Source organism: Herpailurus yagouaroundi, unplaced genomic scaffold, assembly GCF_014898765.1.
Source record: "Herpailurus yagouaroundi ecotype Mexico unplaced genomic scaffold, PumYag 181, whole genome shotgun sequence".
In the NCBI taxonomy this organism is placed as follows: domain Eukaryota; kingdom Metazoa; phylum Chordata; class Mammalia; order Carnivora; family Felidae; genus Herpailurus; species Herpailurus yagouaroundi.
In genome coordinates, this window is record NW_024412412.1 from 24,692,928 (window position 1) to 24,719,345 (window position 26,418).

General features: G+C 38.8%; 2 protein-coding genes across 2 annotated transcripts in view; one reads left to right on the plus strand and one right to left on the minus strand.

Annotated features, from left to right (window-relative positions):
* Positions 1–26,418, plus strand: part of DLC1 (DLC1 Rho GTPase activating protein) — a 563,102-nt gene that overhangs the window by 57,609 nt on the left and 479,075 nt on the right. Inside the window, exon 3 of the mRNA XM_040490111.1 lies at positions 23,419–23,485. The gene's annotated coding sequence lies outside the window, so the exon portion shown is untranslated. The remainder of the gene's footprint in view (positions 1–23,418; positions 23,486–26,418) is intronic.
* Positions 21,803–24,430, minus strand: CUNH8orf48 (chromosome unknown C8orf48 homolog). The gene has a single exon (XM_040490123.1). The coding sequence runs from the start codon at positions 24,151–24,153 to the stop codon at positions 23,254–23,256; it is 900 nt and encodes a 299-aa protein (XP_040346057.1). The 5' UTR covers positions 24,154–24,430; the 3' UTR covers positions 21,803–23,253.

Genomic DNA, 26,418 nt, shown 5'->3' on the forward strand with positions numbered 1-26,418 from the left:
ACGTTCTTTCTTTCTTTTTTTTTTTAATGTTTTTATTTATTTTTGAGACACAGAGAGACAGAGCATGAGCAGGGGAGGGGCAGAGAGAGAGGGAGACACAGAATCCAAAGCAGGCTCCAGGCTCTTAGCTGTCAGCACAGAGCTCGACACGGGGCTCGAACTCATGGACTGTGAGATCATGACCTGAGCTGAAGTCGGACGCTTAACCAACTGAGCCACCCAACCGCCTTGGAACTTTGACTTTCAAAGTCTTATTATTTAAGAAATATATTTTACTAAGCCTATAGCTGCCATAGCCAGTGATTCCTCTGATGGATTTGAGCAAAGTAAATCAAAAATCTTCTGGAAAGGATCCACCATTCTTGGTATCATTAAGGGCATTCATGATTCAAGGGAAGAAGCTAAAAAATCAATATGAACAGGAGTTTGGAAAAAATTGATTCCAACCCTCATGTATGACTTTGAGGGGTCCAAGATTTCAGTCGAGGAAGTTAACTGCAGATGTGGTAGAAACAAGAGAACTGGGATTAGAAGTGGAGCGTGAAGCTGGGACTGAATTGCTGCAGCCTCATGATCAAACTTGAACGGATGAGGAGTTGCTTCCTATGAAAGAACAAAGAAAGTGGCTTCTTGAGATGAAATCTATTCCTGGTGAAGAGTCTGTGAAGATTGTTGAAATGACAACGAAGGGTTTAAAATATTGGGGCACCTGGGTGACTCAGTGGGTTGAGTGTCCGACTTTGGTTCAAGTCATGATCTCGCGGTTTGTGAGTTCGAGTCCCATGTCGGGCTCTGTGCTGACAGCTCAGAGCCTGGAGCCTGCTTCAGATTCTGTCTCCCTGTCTTTATGCTCTTCCCCTGATACCACCCTCTCTCTCTCTTAAGAATAAATATAAAACATTTCTTTTTTAATAAAATAAAAAAATAATAAAATAAAATACTACATATATTCAGTTGCTAAGGCAACAGCAGGGTTTGTGAAGATTGACTCCAATCTTCAGAGAAGGTCTACTGTGGGTAAAATGCTATCAAACAGCATCACATGCTATAGAGAAATTGTTCATGAAAGGAAGAGTCAATCAAGGAACAAACTGCTGTCTTATTTCAAAAAATCGCCACAGCCATCCCAAACTTCTGCAACCACCACTCTGATCAGTCAGCAACCATCAACATCAAGGCAAGACCTTTCACCAACAAAAAGATTATGACTTACTGAAAGCTTAGGTGATGTAGCATTTTTTAGCAATAAAGTACTGTTAATTAAAATATGTACATTTTTACATATAATGTAGAGCATATTTAATATACTACAGTACAGTGCAAACATAACTTTTTTATGCACTAAGAAATAAAAAAATTCATTTGACTCACTTTATTGCAATATTTGCTTTATTGCAGTGGTCTGGAATTGAACCCACAGTGTCTCTGAGGCATGCTGGTATATTTCTTTAGTAGAAATGTCGAGTCCCATTGAGACATTTTAATTACTTTAGGTTTTAATTTCCCCTAGGAATTCCTTAATTGATTTCCTCTTACTTAAGGTTTCAACCAGTGAATTCTATTCAACCCATGCCTTAAGAGAGTTTGTAAATTAATTGGAAGGTTATCAGAGGAACAGGTATGTCTCCTCATAGTACAGTTACTTAAATATAAATCCATAAAGAAATACTTGAGAATTACATAATTCAGGGCCACTTAGAGTCTGAATTTTTGGCACATCTCCTAAAAGAAGAGAGGCCTATTTTTGTTACTGCCTGCTAATGACAGGGCTTATGGGTTCTTTAGATATGGCCATCTGGGTCAGCATCTCCAACTAATAAAACTGGGTAGTACCTCTGATTCAGGCCGTGTATGAGGATACTCACCCTGAATCAGAATGTCCAATAGGTCCATACCTCATACAAACCAATACATACATAGGAAGTTTGAGATTTGTTTTCCTTTCTCACCTGTATATTTTACTTATTATATGAGGACATTTATAGTGCATTTTCTTTCTAGAATGGTCCAAGCTCTTCAAGGACCTTTACATTTTCCAATTTAGGATCAGACTGTCAATATCTACCAAAAAAGAGAGATTTTTATAGGGGTTAAATTTATATATAAATTGGCTAAAATTGACATTGCAATATGGAGTCTTCTGATCTGTCTACTTAGCATATGCATCCATTTATTTAGATCCTTGTTAATGTCTCTCAATAATGTTTTATAATATTCTGGGTAAATTACTTCTACAACTTCTGTAGTTTATTCCTAGATACTTATGTTCATGGTTAACCGTGGTTCCTGCCTTCTTCATCAATATTTGGCAATAAAATCGTAAAAGGAGTTAAGATATTCTCTATCTCTTTGTCATATGAAATATTCTGACTAATATAAAAATGTTAGTAAAATAACACCTGAGCCCAGCTTCTCTTTTACTGATAAATAATTAACAGAATTTTCCCCATAGATCTTGAATTATTTTCTTGTATTCAATTTACTTTTAGTAATTTATTATTCTTCTAGGACATTATCCTTTTTATCTGAATGTATAAAATTATTAACATGAGATTGGCATAATGCTCTCTATAATTCTTTAATCTTTCCTGCTCTAGTGAATATATCTGTTTTATTATTTCTCATGTCATATTTTTCTTTTCTTTTTGTTTTGATCACACATGACAGGGAAATTTTTTATTATTGGTATTTTTTATAAAAACAAGCATTTCAATCAGTATGTCTGTTAGTTTTCTTTTTTTAATTTTTTTTATGTTTATTTATTTTCGAAAGAGAGCGAGAGAGACAGAGTGTGAGTGGGGGCAGGGCAGAGAGAGAGAGGGAGACACAGAATCTGAAGTAGGCTCCAGGCTCTGAGCTGTCAGCACAGAACCTGAGGTGGGGCTTGAACTCACCGACTGTGAGATCATGACCTGAGCCGAAGTCGGATGCTTAACCAACAGAACCACCCTGGCGCCCCTGTTTGTAAGTTTTCTAATTCACAATTATTAAGTGTCATCTGTGTTAATTTATTTCTGCAACTTTTCTCTTGCTTTATTTTTGGTACTTAAGTTAAATGTTTGACTTATTTTCAATTCTGTTTTAATGATAGGAAAAATTAAACTTTTCTGAATATAACTAAAACATGGACAATTTTCACATTTATATTCTGTAAAGAATTTCATATTTTCTTATTCAGAATAATTACAATGTTAGTTTTGCAATTATTCCTGATAGTAAAAAAAATTATTTCTTAATTATTTTTCAAAATTTCAGCTTGTTCATGGAGTGAAACAAAGTTGATGTAACAGTATGTATGAGGGAGTTGACTTGGGATTGATATAGCATATTCTAAGGCCACTGCATAAACTGATTTATCACATACTGGTTATTAAAGCAGGGTAACAAAAGTAATAATGCAATAATATTACATTTTACTTTGAGTCAGCTGAAGAAAAGTACAAATGTGTACTCATGTATGCAAATGTAAATTTGTTAATATCAGCTTATGAATTGGAGTAAAAGAAAGATGATAACTCACTCATATGTTTTGTTTGGCCAAGAAACTCTTTCTTGAAAGAGAACAGGTGTTGAATATGTAAATAATGAAAGTAATCAAAGCAGGACTACCATGAGTGGGCTCAGCAGAGTTGAGGAGGGGTTGGGCTTGTCCAGTTGTCCCCTCGGCCTACTGAGCAGAGGGCAGCGAAAGGGCTCCGACTAGCAGCATGCACAGAACACTCTTACATACTTGAAAAATGACGTGAAGGGAAAAATAGTGGAATTTTGGTCGGATTTCACCTTCGTCGTTACTCCTCTCTGAAGTATCATAATTATTTTCATTTGAAATTGTAGGACTTATAATTGTGCATAAAAATCTGAACTAACACTCCCCAAACTTAGAAAAGTTAGCTTCTCTGTAAAATGAGAAAGTGGGTGTGTGTGGGGGGGTGCAATTGCCTGGGTGGCTCAGTTGGTTAAGCATCAGACTCTTGATTTGATTTTGGCTCAGGTCATGATCTCGTGATTCGTGGGATCAAGCCCCACATCAGGCCCTGTGCTGACAGCATGGAGGCTACTTGGGGTTCTCTTTTTCTCTCTCTCTCCCCCTCCCTGCTCGTGCACTCTCTCTCTCTCTCTCTCTCTCTCTCTCAATAAATAAACTTAAAAAAAATTAGAAAATGGGACACTAATGAGGTTTATTTAGACAAAGGCCAGACGCTGCTGAGGGCAGAGTAAAATTAGTAGTCAGACTCTTGACACCTCTTTTCTTTTTCTATATAAACTACTTTAATTCCCGATAAGGCATTCAAGTCTGCATTCCACACAAAGATGGCTAAATTTAGTTGTCTTGTGGCTATCTTATTCTATATATAATGTCACTTCAAATCTTGCATGTAGCAATTTGGATGAAAATAGGTCAGAATGTGTCTATATAAGTGTTTTGCTTTGTTTTGTTTTTTTACTCTGTCTGTCTGTGTAGTTGCGAAGTGTATTTTGAGTGGGGACCTCCAAGAGAGCAAGATGTTGACTTTGAATAAAAATATCTTCCTTAAATACATATACCCATATATAATACGTAATGATATCATTTCTTATAGCCTGGTCAGTGTCTCTTATGTTTGTGCCTACTGCAACTCCATTCAAGATTTTATCTCCATCACACGTGCACACACACACACACACACACACACTGATCTTTATCCTATTGTAGATGTATAAGAGTTGCTTATTTCAACTTAAGTTAAAGAGAGTAAGATGTATCGATATGCTGAAAAGTATAGTCCAAAAAATAGGATTATGTTTAAGGCAAATTGTTTGTTAGTTTTAACATGGTGTTAAAACTCATTCAAGTGGCCAAAATGAGCAGTCTAACAAAGATTGCATAATTAATTCTCATAAGTAATGGGAGAGGCAAAGCAGATGGCCCAGTCACTTTTTATGTCATTACTTTGGTTTGAAAATTGTCCAATGTCAACCCTAATAAAAAACTTGAGATATAAGCTGGAAATGCATCCATCTTTCATCTGATTTTTTTTCTCCAAATTAAGTGTGGACCATTTGTTTCTGAATGTTAAAAAAAAATAATATCAATAAATTCAGTAAGAATTTGGCTCCAGTAATGCAAGTATAACAGCAATAAATATAAAAACTCCAGAAGGCATATAATATGAAAAATGTAAATTTTCCTTGTCCTTGCTGGACTTTTTTATGAAGAACAAGATGGCCCAACTCTTCTCTCTTTCAAACAACAGAGCATTGTAGAAAAGAAGAGGGCGTGTTTACATCTGAATTTAGAAGTCAGATGTAAAAGCTTGCTTTCCATCCGTACCCCACCCCCACACTGAGTACACAGGCATTTAACACGGTAGAACAGTTATAATGACTCTAAAACAGTTACCCCTGCAGGTAACAATTGCTAAGACATTCGTTGCCATAAGTGTTTAGCATTTCTTGAGCTTTAACTTCCTAGCACAGCCTTAGTTTGTTTGAATGTTCCATGTGATTATTTTTCGTTTCATGAAGTCAGGGTTTTGGAAGGAACCTGGAGCTCTCTAGGAAAATGTATAAAGGAAGTAAACCTTTAATTTGAAAGACTCCCCTATGTATCGCTGTTTTCTCTTCCTCCTTTCTGAGCTCATCTGCTCTCGTTCAAAGCACAATGGTCCAGAAAATCCCAGTGCTATTCTGCCAACCTTCTCAGAAGCTAAAGCATTATCTTTTCCATGAAAGTATCAACGAAGTTTAAGACAGATCTTTAGGAATCTCTTGATGCTTGAGGAGGGTTGGGAACGTTCCGCAAAACTCTGTGGCAGAACCTGAAATTAGAGACCGTCAAGCCTGAAGGCTCTTACTTCAAGGTGTGATGAGCCACAGCAGCTGAGAGGCTCTACCAGGAAAACCCACCCTTCAGTCCTCAAACTGTCTCCAACCTCACCCTCCTACTAGTTCCAGAGGACAAAGTCATAAATAAATAGAAGGCCGTGTGGGACAGTTCTTAATGCTTTCTCACAAAGCTAAAGCAGCCACCCAGTCATTGACTATAAAATGTGATAGTATTGGAATTAATTTATTCACCATTTTAACTTCCCCCATATAACCTTTATCATTTTCATCTCAAAAGAGCCTATACAGGGGCAGTTGGGTGGGTCAGTGAGATTCGGACTCTTGATTTCTGCTCAGGTCATGATCTCACAGTTCGTTAAGATCGGGTCTGTGCTGGGCTCTGTATTGACAGCACGGAGCCTGTTTGGGACTCTCTCTCTCTCTCTCTCTCTGCCCCTCCCCAACTCACATTTTCTCTCTCCCTCTCTCTCTCTCTCTCTCTCTCAAAATAAATAAATAAGCATTTAAAAAGGGAACCTATACAAAGTGGACCATTTGCCATAGGTATATTAAAAATTTCTTAATTCAGAGAATTTTTACACTCATCAGATATATGTCTAGAAGATTCATACATACATACATGTAAGGGTAGCATATATAAAAGGAAGACATTTCTTAATGTAGCGTTTTTCTAGATCGTTTTTGAGTGACAGAGTTAGAAACAAAAATTCCAGTGGCATAATGTGCCATGATCATAGGTTTCCCACAAGATTTATTGAAAGCATTTTATTTAGGTTGATTTAACAGTGGTGGGTCTGTTTAAAAAAAAAAAAAAAGGCAGTTCTATTTAAAGATCTTCTTTAAGATATTGGAATACAACAAACCACAGGCAAGGTTTGGCACGGCATTAATGATACATATTTCCATGATTAGTAATCTTTCTCCACTTGGGAGCATCTTGAAATATCTTTGAAGACCTCAAGATTAAAAGTAATTTTTAGAGTTTTTTTTTTTTTATATTCATCTCATTCATGGCCAGGCTATTCACAATGCCAAAAGTAGGACATTTTGATGCATTTCTCTTTATCAAAATTCCAAACACAAAAGTGACTTTCGAAGTGACAAAAGATAGGTTGTTTCTGTTTACCTGTTGCTTCCATCATTTCAAGATGCTGTATTCACTGTTGTTGGTTTCATAGTTTATATACTTTCATGAAACGAACACATTTATAATCAGCAGGAGGATTGTCACCTGACATCTAGAACACTACTCTCTTTCAAAAAGAACATGCTTGTGATTTTTGTTAGCAAAAAATAAATAAATAAATAAATAAATAAGTAACTAAATGTGCCTTTGGGGAGGACAGGCAAGAAGCATCTCTATCATTTCTTTCTTAGTGATCTTAATGCCTGTGACTGAAAAGTAATAATGACAATTTCGCTGGTGACCTTTAGTCACCCCACTCAGATTCACTACATGTCCGAAGAGAAAAGCAGTGTCTGTGATTCATACTACCCCAGTTTTTCACAAGAAATAAAGATATCTACACAGAAATATAGAAAAATCCACAGTAAAGTAGGAATCCAAGATTGAGTCAATCAAGTATCACATTTGAAAGGAGTGTTCACAGTGTACAAGACTAAAACGTGATAGTGACATCAGTTGTTGACTTACACCTGCTGTGTATGAAATTTTAAAATATCATAAGAGTAAACTGAAATTAGATCATTTTTCCTAACTTCTGCAGCAATCTCTAGATTGAAAGTATATGTCTGGAAAGGGGTCAGAATATTGTTTTGAAAAGCCAACGATAGGAGAGGTAAAGACTGGGTTTAGAAAAAAAAAAAACAGCAATGTATAAGGTACAATGAAAATGAGGATTATAGACCCTCTACAGACCCTTTCCTTCCCTTCAGGAGAATTATGCAGAATATTGAAGAGCTCTGTGCAGCATGGGTTTGTGGAAATTTGCTCAGAACGCAGGCAAAAAGGTGGAAGTAACTTGGAAGAATCTGATACGGTGTTGGGATAGACCGCAGTTACAGAAGCAAGGAATTTGGCTGACCCCCAAAAACAGATCAAAACAGTTGCCATAAAATCAACAATTACAGACAACTCTTCGAAACTGAATACAGGCCTGAGGAAGGCAGATTGCCCTAGGCAAAATCAATGAAAGAGGTCTGTCTATACCTCAGAAGATCATGAGGATTTTGTTTAAATTAGGAAGTCTTATATTTGGGCTTCATGCTTATTTATATATACAGAGAGAGATAGAGACAGAGACAGAGACAGGGCACAAGCTGGGGAGGGGCAGAGAGAGAGAGAGACAGAGACAGAATCCGAAGCAGGCTCCAGGCTCTGAGCTGTCAACACACAGCCTGACGTGGGACTCGAACTCACGAGCCGTGAGATCATGAGCTGAAGTCAGATGCTTAACCGACTGAGCCACCCAGGGGCCCTGGCTTCATGCTTTTTATTGAAGTTTTATTATTATCACGTGGCGAGAGGATTTTTATGTGAGTATTTTCTCTCAGCTGTGCTTTGTCACAATAGGACAATTTCACCCTGGGGTACAACAATGTAACCATTATGAGCACACCCCCACGTGGATGAAGGTCTTTGTCACCAGGACAGCCTTTCCTCAAGGACATGCAGGACTGATTTCCTAATCAATTTTTATTGTATCAGTTCTAAGTGTAGCTAATAACAATATGTCTTCTCTTTTAAAATAAACTGTGAAATCGGGTTAGTCCCATAAAAACCCACCTTAAGAAATCCAATTTTGTGTCAGGCAAGAGGTACTCCATGATGCTCTAATAATGAATAACCCCGTTAGGTAAGTGACTTAAAACGACAAAAGGTTTATTTCTCATTGGAAACACACATCTGCTGATCTCCTTTATGTTGGCCCATCTCCAGCATCCAAGCTAGCAGGGTAGCCTCTATGTAGAACTGACAGGTTGGCAAAGAGTGAATTGACACTTAAAGCTTCCATCCAGAAGTGACACACATCACTTCTACTCAACATTTCACCGATCAGTACAAATCGAACGGTCACACTCAGTTTCAGGGGAGCAAAGAATTGCAATCCTACCGTGTGCCTAGAAGCAACTAGAAATATTTGATGGACAGAACTAATGGCTCCCACATGTTCCCCACTGGATTTAAGCAGTTAAATTCTCTGGTGCTCCGAAAGTGGGTGTGCTGATAAAAACAACTAAGGGATCCAGGCACTTGGAATCAGGGATGCCAGATTCCCCCTCCAAAACACCTTCTCTTGGCCTCTGTTCACAAAATTGATCATGGCTCTTATGAAAAATCAAATCCAACTGGAACACAGATTGGGTGAAGTGCGTTACGGAATACTGCAGTGCAAATTCAGAAGAAATTTGAACAACTTTGCCACCTCAGACCAGAATATCTTATTCATACACTGAAGCGAAATCGCTTGAACAGAAATAAAAAGAAATAGCACTCAGGCTTGAAATATTTGGGAGGAAAAAAGGAGGGGGCCCGAGGGTGTGACCCTGTTTAACAAGCATGACTCAATAAAATTTGTGGGATTAATTACAAGCAACAAATTCAAATAGAATAGTTGGGAAGCTAACTTGACCAAACCTTGTTAACAGAGATTGATCGTGGCATAGCCACTAAACACTAAAAAAAAATCCTAAGGCCCCCAAAACTGCACCATAAGAAGCTTCAGGCTCAGGCAATAGTCTTCTGGATGCTGTTCTCGTTATGAGTAGTATTCAGGATACTGAATGAGAGAAACCTCCTCAGTGGGAAAAACCTTGGCTGCAAGACTGGCTAGCCACGATTCGCATCATAGTTTCAACAAATGTCTTCTCAGTTATAAAAATGCATTCCAGATGAATTAAAGAGCTAAAGTTTTAAGAATTCATAAAAATTGAGAAAAAGATACTGGTCAAAAATTGAAAAAATATATATTGTGGAAGGATAAGAACACTTAAAAGAAAAAAAAAAAGCAATGAGTTATGTAATACTTTAAGAAACCAGTAAGTTTGACTACAAAAAATGAGGGAGATATTAAAATATAAGTGAAACAAACAAAAGGCTAATTGGGGGAGGGAATTAAAGCATCAGAACAAATAATCTGCGTCATTGAAGTATAAAAGTCGTAAATCATCCAATAGTAAAAATAGGGGGATGAGGCAGAACACTCGAATTAAAATTTTCTAGAAGTCATTCCAAAAGTCAATAAATATCACACCCATGTAGCTACTTTTTTGCATTCCATGTGCTTGGCCTCCTTGCTCTATTTAGCTTCTAATTGTTGGATTACCCAGGTGCCTTACCCTTGGCCTCTTTCTCTATCAACAGGTGCTCCCTAGGCCACCTCAGCCAATTGTAAGGCTTTAATTCCCATATGTCAATGAACCAATATCTCATCTCTACCTCCAAACTCCAGATATTTATATCAAACTGCTGATTTTAAATCTCCACAAATATATTCCAAAGAAGGATGCATAAGTATCTGGGCTAAGAATGGTTAAGTTTTATAAACTAACACCAGACTGTTGTTTAGACAGATGAAGGATAGCCTAATGAAGAATATGGATCATGTGGTTAAAATACAAAGAAAAACTTGGCAAGGGCTAGCTTTGGTATTTGACTTCTCACTGTGCACTAGCAACCCATAATCGTTATCAGATTCTGTTTTATGTTGAGTGGATATGGTCCAGAACTGTGAAAAATATCTTCTCTTATAGGAATGTGAGGGCAATCTGACTCCATCTGTCACCTGGTTGACTGCCCTGGGGTAAACTAGCTTGTTAGGCAGGTGACCTTCTCTTTTCTTATCTCAAAACTATGTGCTTGGTCACAAAACAAAAGAACTTCCCTAATGTGGTGCAAAAGAGTAGCCATGACCCCTCCTAGCCCCCCCATATTTCTCCTAGTCTAATAAATATCACTTAACCATGAAACCCAAGTCTATATCTTTAGTCTGTTAAAACAGCTGCTGAGATGGTCAAATAGCCATAATCTCTGAAATATTGTATATTGAGCCAAAAGTTCGAGGTAAATGGCACCAAGATTTTTATTTGAACTTTTGTTTAATATTGTTTCTGTCATTTTTATAGAGTATGCTTTAATTCTATTGCTTTATTATCCAGTAAAATTGGGGGTTTTAAATATGCTATACCCCCAGGCTATATGTTTTTGTAGTGTAGTAAATTTATATTTAATAGTCTTACATTGGATGAACATGGCAATTATAATTTTTTACTGCCTGCAAAAGTTTTATCTTTGCTTCTCTCTTTCCTTGGTTCTCAATCAAGATATTTACCTAGATGTCATAGACAAAATTCGAAATAATGATTTCTGCCTCATTGTGCCAAACCTCTTTCTTTTTAAATATTTATTCATTTTTGAAAGAGACAGACATAAGCTGGGGGGTGGGGGGAGGCAGAGAGAGAGGAAGACACAGAATCCTAAGGAGGCTCCAGGCTCTGAGCTGTCAGCACAGGGCCTGTCCTGGGGCTTGAACTCGTGATCCTTGAGGTCATGAGTTGAGCTGAAGTCAGATGCTTAGCTGACTGAGCCACCCAGGAGCCCCATGCCAAACCTCTATCTTTCCTGGGTTCTTTCTCTCTGGCAATCCACACAGTAGTTTAAGGTAACTATCATACCAGTTAATCTAGGACAATGAGCCTTTGCAGAATGTACTTGGAAAATTGGAAAAACTGGCATTTGAACCAAATCTGGGCTCAAACTAGCACCTACACAATAAAGGTCAAGAATTTTGGAGTTTAGTCCACACACAATGGAAATGATGTTACCAAAGCATTTTTTAAATGTTAACCTGGAATTGCATAGAGGTATTGACATAAAAGCATAGCGTGGTCAGGGAAAGAATGAAAAAGTTATTGCAGTCATTAAGGCAGGACTTGATAAGGGTCTAGTACAGTAGTTTTGGTGGGGCAGTTTAAGGAAAAGGATGAATTAGTAAGTTACCAACAGAAACTTGCAAGATTGACTAGCACATTATTTTAGTTGTCTAGTTGTTGTATTTAAATATCAACATATAAGAAAAGACTTCATTTTTATTTCCCATTTAAAAGGACCTACTGATTAAGGAACCAGCATTGTAGCTCACAACATTGCCCAATTTCAAATATGAAATCAATGCCACGTCACCCGTCGAAAGCAAACTCTATTTGTGATGTTCAAAGGTTTAGCTTTATGTTTGAAAAACACACCAATGCTTTGAATTCTATAAAGCTCTTCAAACAAAAAAAGAACATACATGTCTCTTCCACATTTATCATTTTGTTCAGCAGAGTTTTGTTTGGAAAATGTCTGTGATATCCAAAAACAAAGTTCCAGATGGAGGAGGTGAAAATAGACGTATGTTCCAGCTGTTTTTAATCTCTCACTTTTTGGCTGTAGTTAAAATGAAACACACCCTTTAAAAGACAGTATTGTCACTTCAAATGTGAGGGGTTCATGGAGTGGCCACTCACAGAATTCCAAATCTTCTAATAAGAATGGTTTCTGTGCTTGCACAGTCTTGTGGTATATATGTGTGTGCATCTGTGAGTGTGCGTGCATTATGAGTATGTGTGTAGAAACAATTTCCCTGAATGGTTCTAGAGGTATGTGTATTTCCAACACCCCACTGCACAAACATACAATCCTAAGTTTACAAATTCCTCTGTTATATTATTACATTGAGGTCCCTGACATAGGTGGATATTACTTAGTTTTGGCAGATTTCTGGTACCTTAGAGTGATCAAAACTAGGTAAGGAAGAGCAAGTCTTACCTGACCACTCTCTGCCAGCATCTCAAACTCAGCGGATCTTGTGATAATGGAAGTGTTGTTTTGTTTTTTTTTTTAAGTATTTAATTTGAGAGAGAGAGAGAGAGAGTGCACGAGTAGGGGAGGGGCAGAGAGAGAGAGAGAGAGAGAGAGAACCTCAGGCAGGTTCCATGCTCTCAGCACGGAGCCCGACGCGGGTCTCAAACGCCCAAACCATGCAATGGTGACCTGAACCAAAATCAAGAGTCGATGCTCAACCCACTGAGCCCCACGTAGGTGCCCCATTTGTTTTTAAATGTTTATTTATTTTGAGAGAGACGATCCCAAGCAGGCTGCACACAGCCAGTGCGGAGCCCAACATGGGGCCCTGAACTCATGAACCATGATCAGCCAAATCAAGAGTCGTATGCTTAACCGACTGAGCCACCCAGGTACCCCTGGAACTGTTTTGTATCTCCACTGTATCAACATCCTGCTGTGATATACTATTAGTTTTGCAAGATGTTACAATCAAAAGAAACTGGGTAGATGGTACATCAGATCTCTCTGTACTATTTATTAGAACTGCATGTGACTCTATAATTATCTCAAAATAACAAGTTTGTTAAAAACTCCATCAGTTCAGTTATTTCGCTCTCCCCCAAGAGAACAAACCTCTTTTATCTTTAATGTCTGCTGATGACACCAGCACGTAGCTGATGGGAACAGAGGCATCAACTTTGTTCTTCCCTACCAACCCCCCCACCCCATTCAGTCTTAAGTCCTGCTGATTTACTTCCTGTTTCTAGAACTCACCTATCTCTTCCTCTCTTTCTCTTTCCCACTGCTGATGCCAGCTTCAGAGCATTATTATCTCTTTCCTTGATTAACAAAACAACCTCAGAGTTGGTCTTCCTGCCTTCAGCCTTATCATTCCAAAAAAGTAGTTCCAAATGCAGCTGTGTATTATACTCCCTTGAGAAGCTTCTGAAAAATACTGTTGCCACGTCTCTGCCCCAGGACAAGTCAGAATGCCTAGAAGGAAAGCCTGGGTAGTGGTTTATTTTGAGAGCTTCTCAGGTAATCCTAATGTGTAGCATGATTAAAAATTATTATCTTGACTACCTGTCCTCAACTTAAGATTCTAGAATGATTTAGCTAAAATGAAATTCTGGGAATTTCATCCCAATCCTTTACCTGCCACCCCCTCTGCTTGGGTTTGAATTGTGTTCCACTCCCCTCCTTCCCCGCTTACATATCAAAGTCCTAATTTACATATCAAAGTCCTAATCTGAAGAATGTGACTTTAGTTGGAGATAGGATCTTTAAAGGTAGTCCAGTTAAAAGGAGATAATTGGGGGCGCCCCGACTGGCGTCCTCATAAAAAGGGGAAATTTGTACATGCACACAGGGAGGACTCAACCTGACATGAAGGCAAAGATTGGGATAATGTGTCTATAAGCCAAGGAATATAAAAAATTGTCAGCAAACCACCAGAAACTAGGCAAGAGGAAGAGACAGATTGTCTTACACAGCTTTTTCCCCCCTGAAGAATCCGTGTTTTGCTAAGGAATTAGTAAGTTTGTACGGCCTACACTGTAAAATGAAAATATTAAATATCATATTTATGGTATTATCTTGAAGAGAGTGGTTGTGCAAATGTTTGTGTTTTTGTTTTTGTTTTGTTTTGTTTTGTTTTTTCCCTCATACCACTTCATTGTGGAAGAAAATCTCTCCAGGGGTGTGCATTATCACATCCTGACTTTGGAAAAGCTGCCATCCTGGAGCAGAGTGTGATAACCTCCCGAGGCAATAGAAACGTTCTTTCATTTAAGAGATGAAGTCAAATGGATGGGGTGTTTTCCTCAAAGCTTTCTCCCCCATGGGGACCAGAATTTTGTCCATGTAGTCTACCTGCTTCACACACACAGACACACACACACCACACACACACACACACACACACACACACACAGAGGTTGTTGTTATTATTGTCTTTAATGCATTAAAATTTTTTCTAGGTGGCTTTGATGTGTGCACTCCACGTTGCATGAAATACAATAATTTTTTTTTTTTTTGATGGAAGGATGAAATTAAAAACAAAGAAGGAAGAAAAGAGGGAGCTCAAAAAGGGGAATGGGCGTCTCAAGGCCCAGCATCCCTGGTCAAATTCCTGAAAATTATTTGTTAAGTGGAAGGCCTCTACATCTCTATTTATTTATTTTTTTAACGTTTTATTTTATTTTTGAGACAGGGAGAAACAGAGCATGAACAGGGGAGGGTCAGAGAGAGGGAGACACAGAATCCGAAACGGGCTGCAGGCTCTGAGCTGTCAGCACAGAGCCCGACGTGGGGCTCGAACTCACGGACCGTGAGATCATGACCTGAGCCAAAGTTGGCCGCTTAACCAACTGAGCCACCCAGGCGCCCCTACTACATCTTTAACACTATCAAGAAGTAGCAGTTGTCACTCTCTGTAGCCACCATATTAAGCCCAGTATCTTTTAGGCCGTTTTGGGATTTGGAGGCAACTTAGTCCTCCCTTACACATTTTACTTAAGTCTGTTTCTGCCATTATTTACAAATAGGCCCATCTTGAATTGGGGCCCCTTGTAACAAAGGGCTCTAGAATTTGTTCAAATTGCAATACACAGGTAGTTCCGTTAGTGTTCCCTCTCCCTGCCCCCAGAGAATCAGTCACTGGAGAGGTTTTAGCATGCTTCTCTCACACTTGTCATCCTTCCTAAAATTTCTGGACCACCCATAGATTTTTGGTGGCGTCACTGCCCTTCTCGGTTCCATTAGAGTGGCAGTTAGGGACTGCAGACTGAGCTCTTCTGGAAACATAGGTTCTCACAGGCCCTGAGTCTTTGAAGCTCCATATCGTTCTGAGGGTCATGGAGGCAGCATTCTACAAGCTCAGCAGAAACACCGGAGCCTCCCCAAGAGAGAAATGTTACCTACGAGATACAGCGAAGTCTGGACCCTTAGGAGTATTCCACCTACAAGAGAGGGGGACCTGTTGCTTCTCTTTCAAACCCCTGGTTACTTAGGTAGCCCTTCGGGATCCCATGAGTGAACAGCAACGGGGGCATGTACCCTTTATGGACAGGATCAAAACAGCACGGCAGTCATCCTACCCTGGCCAACAATTGGTTCCATCTGTGCCTGTTGACAGACTCGTGGGCCATTGCCAGCAGCTCCACCAATGAGAGCAACAGCAATTAGGTAACCAAAGTTTCTATCTTTGGTGAACGTAACTATGGGAATCTCTTGCCTGACAGATCCTCAAAATATAAATCAAGGTTACATATTAAAGCCACAGTACATCCACGTTGGAGCTCGTTGTTCAAAGTGACCATTTCACTTCTAAAAATACACAATGCTGGTCTCTTGAACAAGTGGTAGGTGGGACTTCTATTACCCTCACCAGTTTCAGGCTACAGGATTCACAGAGCATCATTACAGCATACTTTAATGAGTCAAAATTTCATTTAATGCAATATAGTGTATTTCCGTCATCAGTCAGATATCAGGGGTGAGTTATTCTAAAGAGTCTGATTGCATTTTTGATGTTTGACAGTCAAAACTTGCCAGCCCCACCCTTCTGCCCTACATTGGGGTTAGCTAAGAAGAAAGCCCAGGTGCTCCCTTATTTGTTACTGGCAGGAAATTGAAACCATGCTGGTCCCAGCACACAGGTGGGAATCCTCACCTCAGCTCCAGTCTCTAATGGCAAGAAAAGCCAAGGCGGCCTCTTTTCCTCTTTTTGGAGCCATTTGGAGATCTGCTTGGGAGTTTGCCCTTTGTCCCTCCGAGGAGACTTCATTATGTGAGTAATAAACCTTTCGTAACCTCTCAGGCATTGTGTGGGGTCATCAGTCTTGACATCCAAAGCAAATTTTTGGTGGCATGCACCACAATGTACTTTCTCCTAAACCTCAGTTAATACGTCAACAAACAGTGGGGTCAACAAAACCAGGCGTTAAGATTATTTCTGCCACCCTGATAGAATTTTGCATTTTTCCCTGTAATTTGAGTCTGCCGCAAGTTGGAAATTTTCTGTATTTCCTATTCCAAAGGGTATTAGCAACTGAGAACAGAAGTTCAGCTGACTTTTCCTTTTCTGTATGTTAAATTAACTATGTATATATGTCATTTTCATCTGTCAATTCCAGAAAAAAAATGAGGGGCTAAGACCACACCTAGGTAGAGCCACAATTCCTATGTCTTTGCAACTTGTTCATGCTGCTGCGGATACAACTAAATTACTATATTAGGTTCCATCATGAAACAAACTAATATGTTTAAAATGGGAGATATTCTGAGCTGGGTGTCCCAAACATTCCTAAATAGCTCTGAGATTGGAATTTGAATGACTCAGACGTTCAGAACTGAACTTTCTTTTCTCTCCGTCTGACACATCACTTACTTCTGCCTTAAGGATTTCATTATTATATTGTTTATTAAAGGCATAGAGATTTGCAGAGGCAGAATTTTTTATAACAATTCTAGATGACAGAAGGTAAACTAAATAGATGCATATTTATGTAATTTGTATCTTACAATTACACAAATTGCATATTTGTATATTCCTAAGTTGCTGGATGCGTTTTTAGTGCATTGGGGAAATATGTGGTTTTTCAGCATCTGATCTGTTGGACTTTCTTTTCCAGCTGTACTGGAATCTCTTGAGTGCAGCTATAAAGAGTTTGGAAAAAGGATATTCATTCCTTTTGGATGTACTCAGAGGCAATAAAAAATTTTGTTCAAGTTTAGCAACAAGAAACTTGTTGCTTCAAAACTGCAGAAACCCATGAATTATCTTTATTTTTTTAATTAATTTATTTTAAGAGAGAGAGAGTGAGCAGGGGAAGGGCAGAGAGAGAGGGAGAGAGGGAACCCCCAGATTCTGCACTATAAGCACAGAGCCTGACGCTGGGCTCTATTTCATGAACTGTGAGATCATGATCTGAGCCAAAATCAAGAGTCGGATGCTTTAACTGACTGAGCCACCCAGGAGCCCCTGAATTATCTTTAAAATGAATAATTCAGATGATTTTTTTTTCTATCTGAAAACGTGGATTCCAAAGAAATATTTTTATATTTTTTTAAAATGAAAACTGTATTAATCAGTCACATACTTCTGGAAAGATGTCTTATCAAAAACATTCTATTAATTTGCCACTGAGAAAATGTATGTGTATTCATGATAAAAGGGAAGCATCAACCCATGGAAAGAGAAAGAAAAATGATAGCTGCACAAAAGCAAAATGTTGACAGAAAAGGGTATGCCCGAATTATTTTTCCTATTTTGGTACAAAAGACATATTAAATTTCATTGCTTTGATGCACTTGTTTTTTCACCCATGAAGCTTTTGTTGGGCCCCATTCATGCTCAACTGTGCTACATGCCATAGATATGATATAATGTAAAGTCTCTACACTTGAGATGCTCACAACCAAGTAATAAGGAAAAACATGTTGAGACACAAGTATTCTAATATGAATTTATATTAATCCCATAGGAGCATGATTGATTTTAATTAGTCAATTGTTTTAGGGTTATCAAATGAGTGCAATGAAAACAAGGTTTTAGGTTGGGCGAAATGGTACATCAAACCATATGATCATCTCAATTGATGCAGAAAAAAATTTTTTTTGGCCAAAATTAAACATTTTTTTGTGATAAAAATTTAACAAGTTTAGAAGGGAACTTCCTCAATATGAGAAGCCCACTTATAAACAACCCACAACTAACATCATATTCAATGGTCCAAGACTGAAAGCTCTTCCCCTCAAACCATGGACAAGACGGGGGAGCCTGGGTTCCTGTGGGTTAAGCATCCAACTTTGGCTCAGGTCATGATCTCAGGGTTTGTGGGTTTGAGCCCCGCATCAGGCTCTGTGCTGATAGCTCAGAGTCTGGAGCCTGCTTTGGATTCTATGTCTCCCTCTATCTCTCTGCATCTCCCTGCTCACACTCTATCTCTGTCTCTCAAAAATAAACAAACATTAAAACAATTAAAAAAAACCAAAAACAAAAAACCACCAGGGACAAGATGAGGATGTCTGTTTTCACCACTGGTATTCATTATAGTACTAGAAGTGAGAACCAAATTAAGCAAAAAAGAAAAAGAAAAAAAAATATCCAAATTGGAAGGAAAAAGTAAAATTACCTCTGTTCACAGATGACATAATCTTATAGCTAGGAAACTCTAAATAATCCACTAAAAAAACCCCAAAAACCTGTTAGAGCCAATAAGTGAATTGAAACAAATTTTCAGGATCCAGAATCAACATGCAAAAAATCAGTTGTGGTTTTATTCACTATCAGTGGACATCCAAGAAGAAATTGGATTGGAAAAAACTTCATTTACAGTAGCAAACAAGGGAATAAAATACAGTGCTTAGGAACAGATTCAACAAAAGAATCCTACAACTTATACACTGAAAACTACAAAACACTGCTGAGAGAAATTAAAAGCCTACATTAATGAAAAAACATCCCTTGTGCTTGGATTGGAAGGAAGACTTAATATAGTTAAGATGACAATATTATCAAAGCAATTTACAGATTCCATGCAATCCCCATCAAAATTCCAATGATGTTTATTGCAGAAATGGAAGAAACCATCCTAAAATTTATATGGACTCTTAAGAGACACTGAATAGCCAAAACAGTCTTGAAAAAGAATACCAGAGAAGAAGATTTCACATGTACTGATTTCAAAACTAACTACAAAGCACAATAATGAGACATTGTGGTACCAGCATAAGGAGACCTACAGATCAGTGGAATAGCATTTAGTGTCTAGGAATAAACCCTCAAATTTATGGTGAACTGATTTTTGACAGGAGTGCTGAAACTGTTCAATGGGGAAAGAGCAGTCTTTTCAATAATTGTGCTGGAAAAACTGGATATCCACATGTAGAAGAATGAAGCCTTACTTCACACCATAAATAAGAAAATTCAAAATGGGTTAAAGACCTAAACACAAGACCTAAGACCACAGAACACTTAGAAGAAAACAGAGGGACAAATACACATGACCTTAGATTTGGCAATGCTTTCTTAAATATGACAACAAAAGTATAAACAACAAAAGAAAAAACAGACACATTTGACTACATTAAAATCCAAAAGTTTTATGCACCAAAGAACACTATTAAGAGACTGAAAAGGCAACCCACAGAATGGAAGAAAATATTTGCAACTCACATATCTGATAAGATTTTTCAGATCCAGAATATATCAATAACTCTTCCAATTCAATAAAATAGTCAACCCAATTAAAACAAAAAAGGTCTTTGAATAGACATTTCTCCAAAGATGATGCACATATGGCCAATAAGCACTTGAAAAGATGCTCAACCTCATCAGGCAAATGAAAATCCAAAGTGAAATGAGTCGCTGCTTCACACCTACTTGCATGGTTATCATTTTTAGAAACTAGAACATAACAAGGCATGGAAAATTTGGAACCCTTGTACCTTGCTCGTGGAAATGTAAAGTTCTGTAACTGCTATGCAAACCATCTGGCAGTTCTTCAAAAAGTTAGAATTACCATGTGACCCAGCCATTCTGCTTCTAGGTATCGACCCCAAAGAATTGAAAACGGGTGTCCAAACAGATATTTGTATGCCAACACTCATAGTGGCATTATTCACAGTAACCAAAAAGTGGAAACAACCCAAGTGTCCATCAGCAGATGAATGAATAAACATACATCTAATGTATATGCATATAACGGTATAATATTCAGTCTTAAACAGAATGAAATTCTGATACATGCTACAGTATAGGTGAATCTTCAAAACGATGTGTGGCAAAATAAGCCAGACACAGAAGAACAAATATTTTGATTCCATTTATATGAAATGTCTAGAATAAGCAAATTCATTGACACAGTACATTAGAGGCCAGCTACCAGGGACTGGAAGGAGCAAATGGGGCGGGGGGAGGGGGCGGTTATTGCTTAATGGATCTGGAGTTTCTGTTTGGGGTGATGAGAAACTATACAACATTGTAAATGTAAATTATGCCACTGAATGGTACAATTAGCCATGGCTAAAATAGCAAATTTTATGATATATATACGCACACACACACGTTATAACAGGGGGGGAAAAACAAGGTACAGAAGAGAGTACATAAGTTATCTTTGATGTTTATGTTTGCATAAACACTTGAAAGGCATAAGAAACTAGCATAAGTGGCTACTTACGGTTAACATGAATATTCAGCTCATACACACTAATTCAGTTCCGACTGTTTAAAATCTAGAAATACTCTGTCCTGATTGGTAAATGGCCGTTCCCCAATTCCTGCATTTCTTCTACCTCTGTCCTCATCCTGGGATACCCGGTTGTCTGATCATTCAGCAAGTAAAGAGTTAACCCCTGGCAGGCAAGGGTCTGGCTGGACAGCATAGAATTAAGTGGGATGGGATGGGATCAGGGTGGTAGGAAAACTGCATACTAAAACCTTTTAACATCATTTTGATTTTTTAAACCGTGTAACTATATTACCTATTTACTATAATGAAATAGAAGAACTAAAACAAAATTAAAGAGTACACCAGCTATAAAAGACAATTAAGAGAATTTGAATAAAACAAATGTTACTTGTAGACCACAGCAGCACAAAGAACAAGAGAGTTCAGAGATGCGAAAGTTGTGTAGAGGATAAAATATGGGGGTTGGGGGGGGGGGAGGCATAGAAGAAGATGAGATTAGATAGGTAAATGGGGACCAGATATGAAGGAACCTCTATGTGGCATTGGTTAATTTGAGCTATTTCTACAACACTGATAAATCAGTTACTACTTTTTTAATCAAGGAAATAAGTTGAACAGGTCTCTGTGTTAGAAAAATAATTCTGCCAACTGTGCAGACAATGGACTGGAGAGGAGGGAAGCCGGGAGTGAGAGGCTGACATGACGAGGATAGTGGTAATGAGATGGAAATGAGAAGTCATGGTCAGAAGATACTAAAGAATGATCCAGTGGTCTTGCTGAAAAGTAGTTAGCTTGGGGGTTGTTAAAAGAGGAGGAACAAATAATGACTCTAACATTTCTAGCTTAGTTGACTAAAGGGGTGGATTATGACCTTTAATGGGGAATTCTAAATGGGAAATTATTCTGAATTTGATTGTGAAATGTGAATATATTGAGATGGCAAAGAAAGAATGACATAATGTGGATTTTAAATAAAAAGTTACTATGAAAATGGTAATGATTTGTTTTCCATTTTATTTAGGAATGACTAACAGGAAATAGGCTAAATTCTACAGGATACAACAGTATCTTTATACATAAATGAAGGTCTAAACTCCAAAGAGTGTTATTGGAACATGATACAAAAACTGTTTTGTGCTGATTTTTACAAATTTCTTTTTGACTGTGACAGCTTAGGTGTTAGACATGTAGAAAAATGATGTCCAGATGCTGTCGGTAATTCTAGGATTTATGTTTTTATAGGGAAATAACAGATAAAATTTCTTGGAATGCATCTAACACTTTTACAACAAATGTATTTTCAGATTACCATGGTATTCTCCAGGGGGTGATACTGTTTCATCAGAATGGAAATTAGGAGGAACAAGAAAACTTTCATAGAATCTTTATGAACAAAATGGCTTTTTAGAGCATTCTTTCCTCAATTCTGTATCTACCTCCAGCTTACCCCCTCGCCCCCATCTCCCTGCACTTAACCAGGAATATAGTGTATTCAAAGTCTTCATTTCCTTAACTTACATCTACTCCTCAATCCACTTAGTCTGGTCTGCCCAATTTCTGTAAGTGAAGTGACTATTGCTAAGGTCAACAGAATCCAACACATAACTTAGTTATCTCAAAGGAACTGTCTGTTGAGTTAGCATGCTTAGACAACCCATCCTTTTTGGAATATTCTTTCTTTGATCTCTGTAACATGACACATTCCTGGTTTCCTATGATCATTTCTTCTCAACCTCCTTTGCTGGCTTATTCTCTCCCACCCAGCCGATAGTTGCTGAATTTCTCAGGAGTTGCTCATAGCCCCTCCTCTCTCTCACTCTACTTTCTTCTAGAAAAGCTCACCGTATCTCTTATTTCAATTCCCAACAAGATGTCAATGATTCCACCACCACCACCCCTCCAACTTTATTTCAAATCTCTAGGCTCAACCTTATCTTTAGACTGCACCCACAAATAACCGTTTCTCAACCTCTCAATGTGGATGTCTCAAATATACCTTAAACTTTGTCCAGATAATCACACTCTTAATCACTACCATCAAACAAGATCTTTTCCAATATTCCTATCTTAATGATGTTATCTTTCATCCAAATGCACAAGTCAGAAACTTAGTAACATTCTTAACATTTACCCTTTATTAAATCCCATATCCATTACTTCACCAAAGGCTGTTATTACCTCCTAACCATCTCTTACATTTCTGTACTTCTTTCTGTTGGTATGGTCAAAACCCTAAACTACCAACATCTCTCTCCTGGATTGTGAAAACTTTGCAAGTATACCAACTACAATGTTGCCCTCTATAATGTGAAAAAATGTACTGGATGGAAAGTTTTTAGTCGTCACCTCTGTGAAGAAAACATAGTAAAGTCTTAAATTGGTTTCCAAAGTGCCTGTAAAAATGATGATTATTCAAATACACAACAGAAACATTTATCCACATTACACATTATCATTAATAAATACTGTGTCCTGTTTGGATAGCGTAAGTGGTTTGGACAGGTGGTGGAGAAAAGGTAAATGACAAACACTTTTTTCATTCTGCCACACCTGTTCTGTATCTGACCTTTCAAAACCAGAGTTTCTGATCTGACTTTTCTCATTCAGTCTTTTCCAGATTATTTTGGGATCATCTGAAAGCCTGGGGAGGCCCTGATGTGCATCTCCAATAAGGGTAAGAAAGTCTCTGGTATAAAGATGTTCATCCATTTTCTCTTGGAGTAGAAGTGACTCCAGTAAAGTCTTCTTTTGTCTCAGAAAGGCCGATTGAGCCAGTTCAGCTCTTTTTCTGTTGCAACTGGGGCACTGAGAAGAAATGTGTTGATCAGCTGTTGCCACCTGTTTTGGTGCTGTCCTTATGTTTTTTAAGTAGATTCTGTTCAAAAGTTCATCAGGCACAGTACAGTTTAAGGCATCTATCTCTGAAGCCTCTGCAACCAATCTAAGCTGTGGCTTTTTTTGTCTGCTGCTCTTTTTCTCCTTCAAGTTTGCTCTGCGATGGATCAGGCTTATCTTAACGGCGCAAAAAGACTGCTGGGCTTTCAGTTCTTCATCGGATACCCGAGTGCTTTGTGTCTGAAGTTTAGCGTCTGGTTGGTACTGTCCAGAGTTAGTTTCTTTGCCCTTGAGATAGTTGATCCATTTTCTACTGAACTTCTCCTCATTATTTTTGTAGTCTGGAAGCTCAGATTGTTTGTCTCCGTCTTCCAAGGGTGTGGTCGGCTTTCCACTCGCAGGTTTGTTCCCAGAGGCCTGGGGCCAGGGCTGCAGTCCTCTGGAGGAGCTGAATGAACCGGAACTCTGTATCTCATCAGGAATGGTGTCCTCAGAAAGGTCTGCCATAGCCCTCAAGTCCGTTTGGGCCAGTTCCCCTGGCTCTTGTGAATTCCTCTGTGCAGATGGCTATCCCTTTGCATCATACCTGGGTGTTCATCGGCTTTGTTCCGGTCAAGACTGGCTCAGGAACTAGCGAGCCCCGAGCGCAACGGGTATCAGTCTCAGGGCTGTCGCTCAGCAAGGCTCCCCTTCCGGGCTACGCCTTCCCGCTGCCTTGGCAACGGGGGCGGCAGCGTCATGCGGTCATGCGCAGTGGGTGCGGGCAGGCGCCGAGCCCCTCCTCTTCCCCCGCCTTCCCCAGCTTCGCCTCTGCGCTGCGCACACAAGCGCAGGTCTCGCTGGGTGTGCAAGGCTCGGACCGTGTTTGCTTTCCAGCGGCTCTTCTGTAGTGCTGTTTTAAATATAAAATCTGACAATCCTTTAGAAAAGCTAACAAACTCCTTTTCCTCAGAGGTCAAATATTTGTCTGCGGCCGACGGGGGATAGGTGGCCTCTGAACTAATTCAGGAATGTTGCCCTACCCAAATTAAAAAAAAAAAAAAAAAAAAAAAAAATGATGGCCGAAAAGCGCAAGCAAAAACACGTCTGCAGATCTTCTAGCCAGGAGATCACCTCTTTGTCAACCATGTCTTAGAGTAAATATGGAACTGCTGAAACCATCCTTACGAGACTGCCTGCACATCTTGCACAACTTTCTGTGCTCCAGTATTGGGACGTCAGTCTGTGCTCCGGCTTTGCGAAACGCAGGTTCTCAGGTCTTTGGTTCAAGCAGTTCTCTGGCTGGCATGTCAGCACCCCTTCTTTTTATGTGATTTATTATTGTTACCCCTTCAAATCCCATTTCCTCAGGAAGGGCTTCATACCCACCCCTGCCCCAGACTCTTTACAGCCTTTCTTTCATGGTTTGCAGCTATTTGATGACGTCCCCCCACACCACCCCACTAAATTAAAACCTCCCTGACGCATTAGAAGGCGTTAGATACATCTGTTAAGTAAATGCATTGAATGACTCTGAAAACAGAAGTAAATGCAACGTCACAAAGTAGATTCTGTGAAATAAATACTACCAGGTCAAGGAACTCCCATCTTTATCTTTCTGAACCACCCCCACCCCAACCCATTTACTCTTTTACACGACATATCCTTTTAGGATAGCCTCTTTTATAAATTTTTTTTCAATGTTTATTTATTTTTTGGGCGACAGAGAGAGACAGAGCATGAACGGGGGAGGGGCAGAGAGAGAGGGAGACACAGAATCGGAAACAGGCTCCAGGCTCTGAGCCATCAGCCCAGAGCCCCACGCGGGGCTCGAACTCACGGACCGCGAGATCGTGACCTGGCTGAAGTCGGACGCTTAACCGACTGCGCCACCCAGGCGCCCCTAGGATAGCCTCTTTTAAAACATGGCAGAATTTTATTAATAACTATTCTCTCGAATCAGAATACGTTGACTCTAAAGATAGACTTTTTTCTAGGTCTTAATAAATGTCTGAGTCTAGGTCTTATAAGTATGGGAGATAATTTCAAGAGAATGGGCTCCCTGGTCAGTCCCGGGTGTGTTATTCAAGTCTAACCAGGATATACTTAATGTTATTCCAAAAATGTCCACCTTGGCAAAGAGTCAAAAGTCTGAAATGTTCAAAAAGCATCTCTCAAATATGAGCCAGCTTCATATTAATGATAAAGAGATTGCAACTTCATTTATTCAACCCAGATAATATTTTATCATATGTTGGTCTTTATATAATTTGTGGATAGCTCCAAGTGATTTCCAGCATCTCAATAGCTCAAGATTTCATTTTTTATGTTTATTTTAAAAACCTTCCTTATCGTCTGAATATTTATACATAATTCATTATAACGCTTTTTAACTGAAAACATTGATCAAAGGAGCTATACTTTATTTTTTTTTTCAGCGTTTATTTATTTTTGGGACAGAGAGAGAGCATGAACGGGGGAGGAGCAGAGAGAGAGGGAGACACAGAATCGGAAACAGGCTCCAGGCTCTGAGCCATCAGCCCAGAGCCTGATGCGGGGCTCGAACTCACGGACCGCGAGATCGTAACCTGGCTGAAGTCGGACGCTTAACCGACTGCGCCACCCAGGCACCCCAAGGAGCTATACTTTAAATAAACTATATTCATGTCTCCTAATGTGCTAAATATTTTTTAATAACCTTATCCTAGAAGCAGATACTTTTGGGGAGAATATCCTGTAATTGACTTTTCTTTTTTTTTTTTTTTTTTTTTTTTTTTTTTTTTTTTTTTTAAA

Excerpts from the sequence above, each read along its gene's own strand:
- CUNH8orf48 (XM_040490123.1), bottom strand. The coding sequence starts at position 24,153 with ATGGCAGACCTTTCTGAGGACACCATTCCTGATGAGATACAGAGTTCC.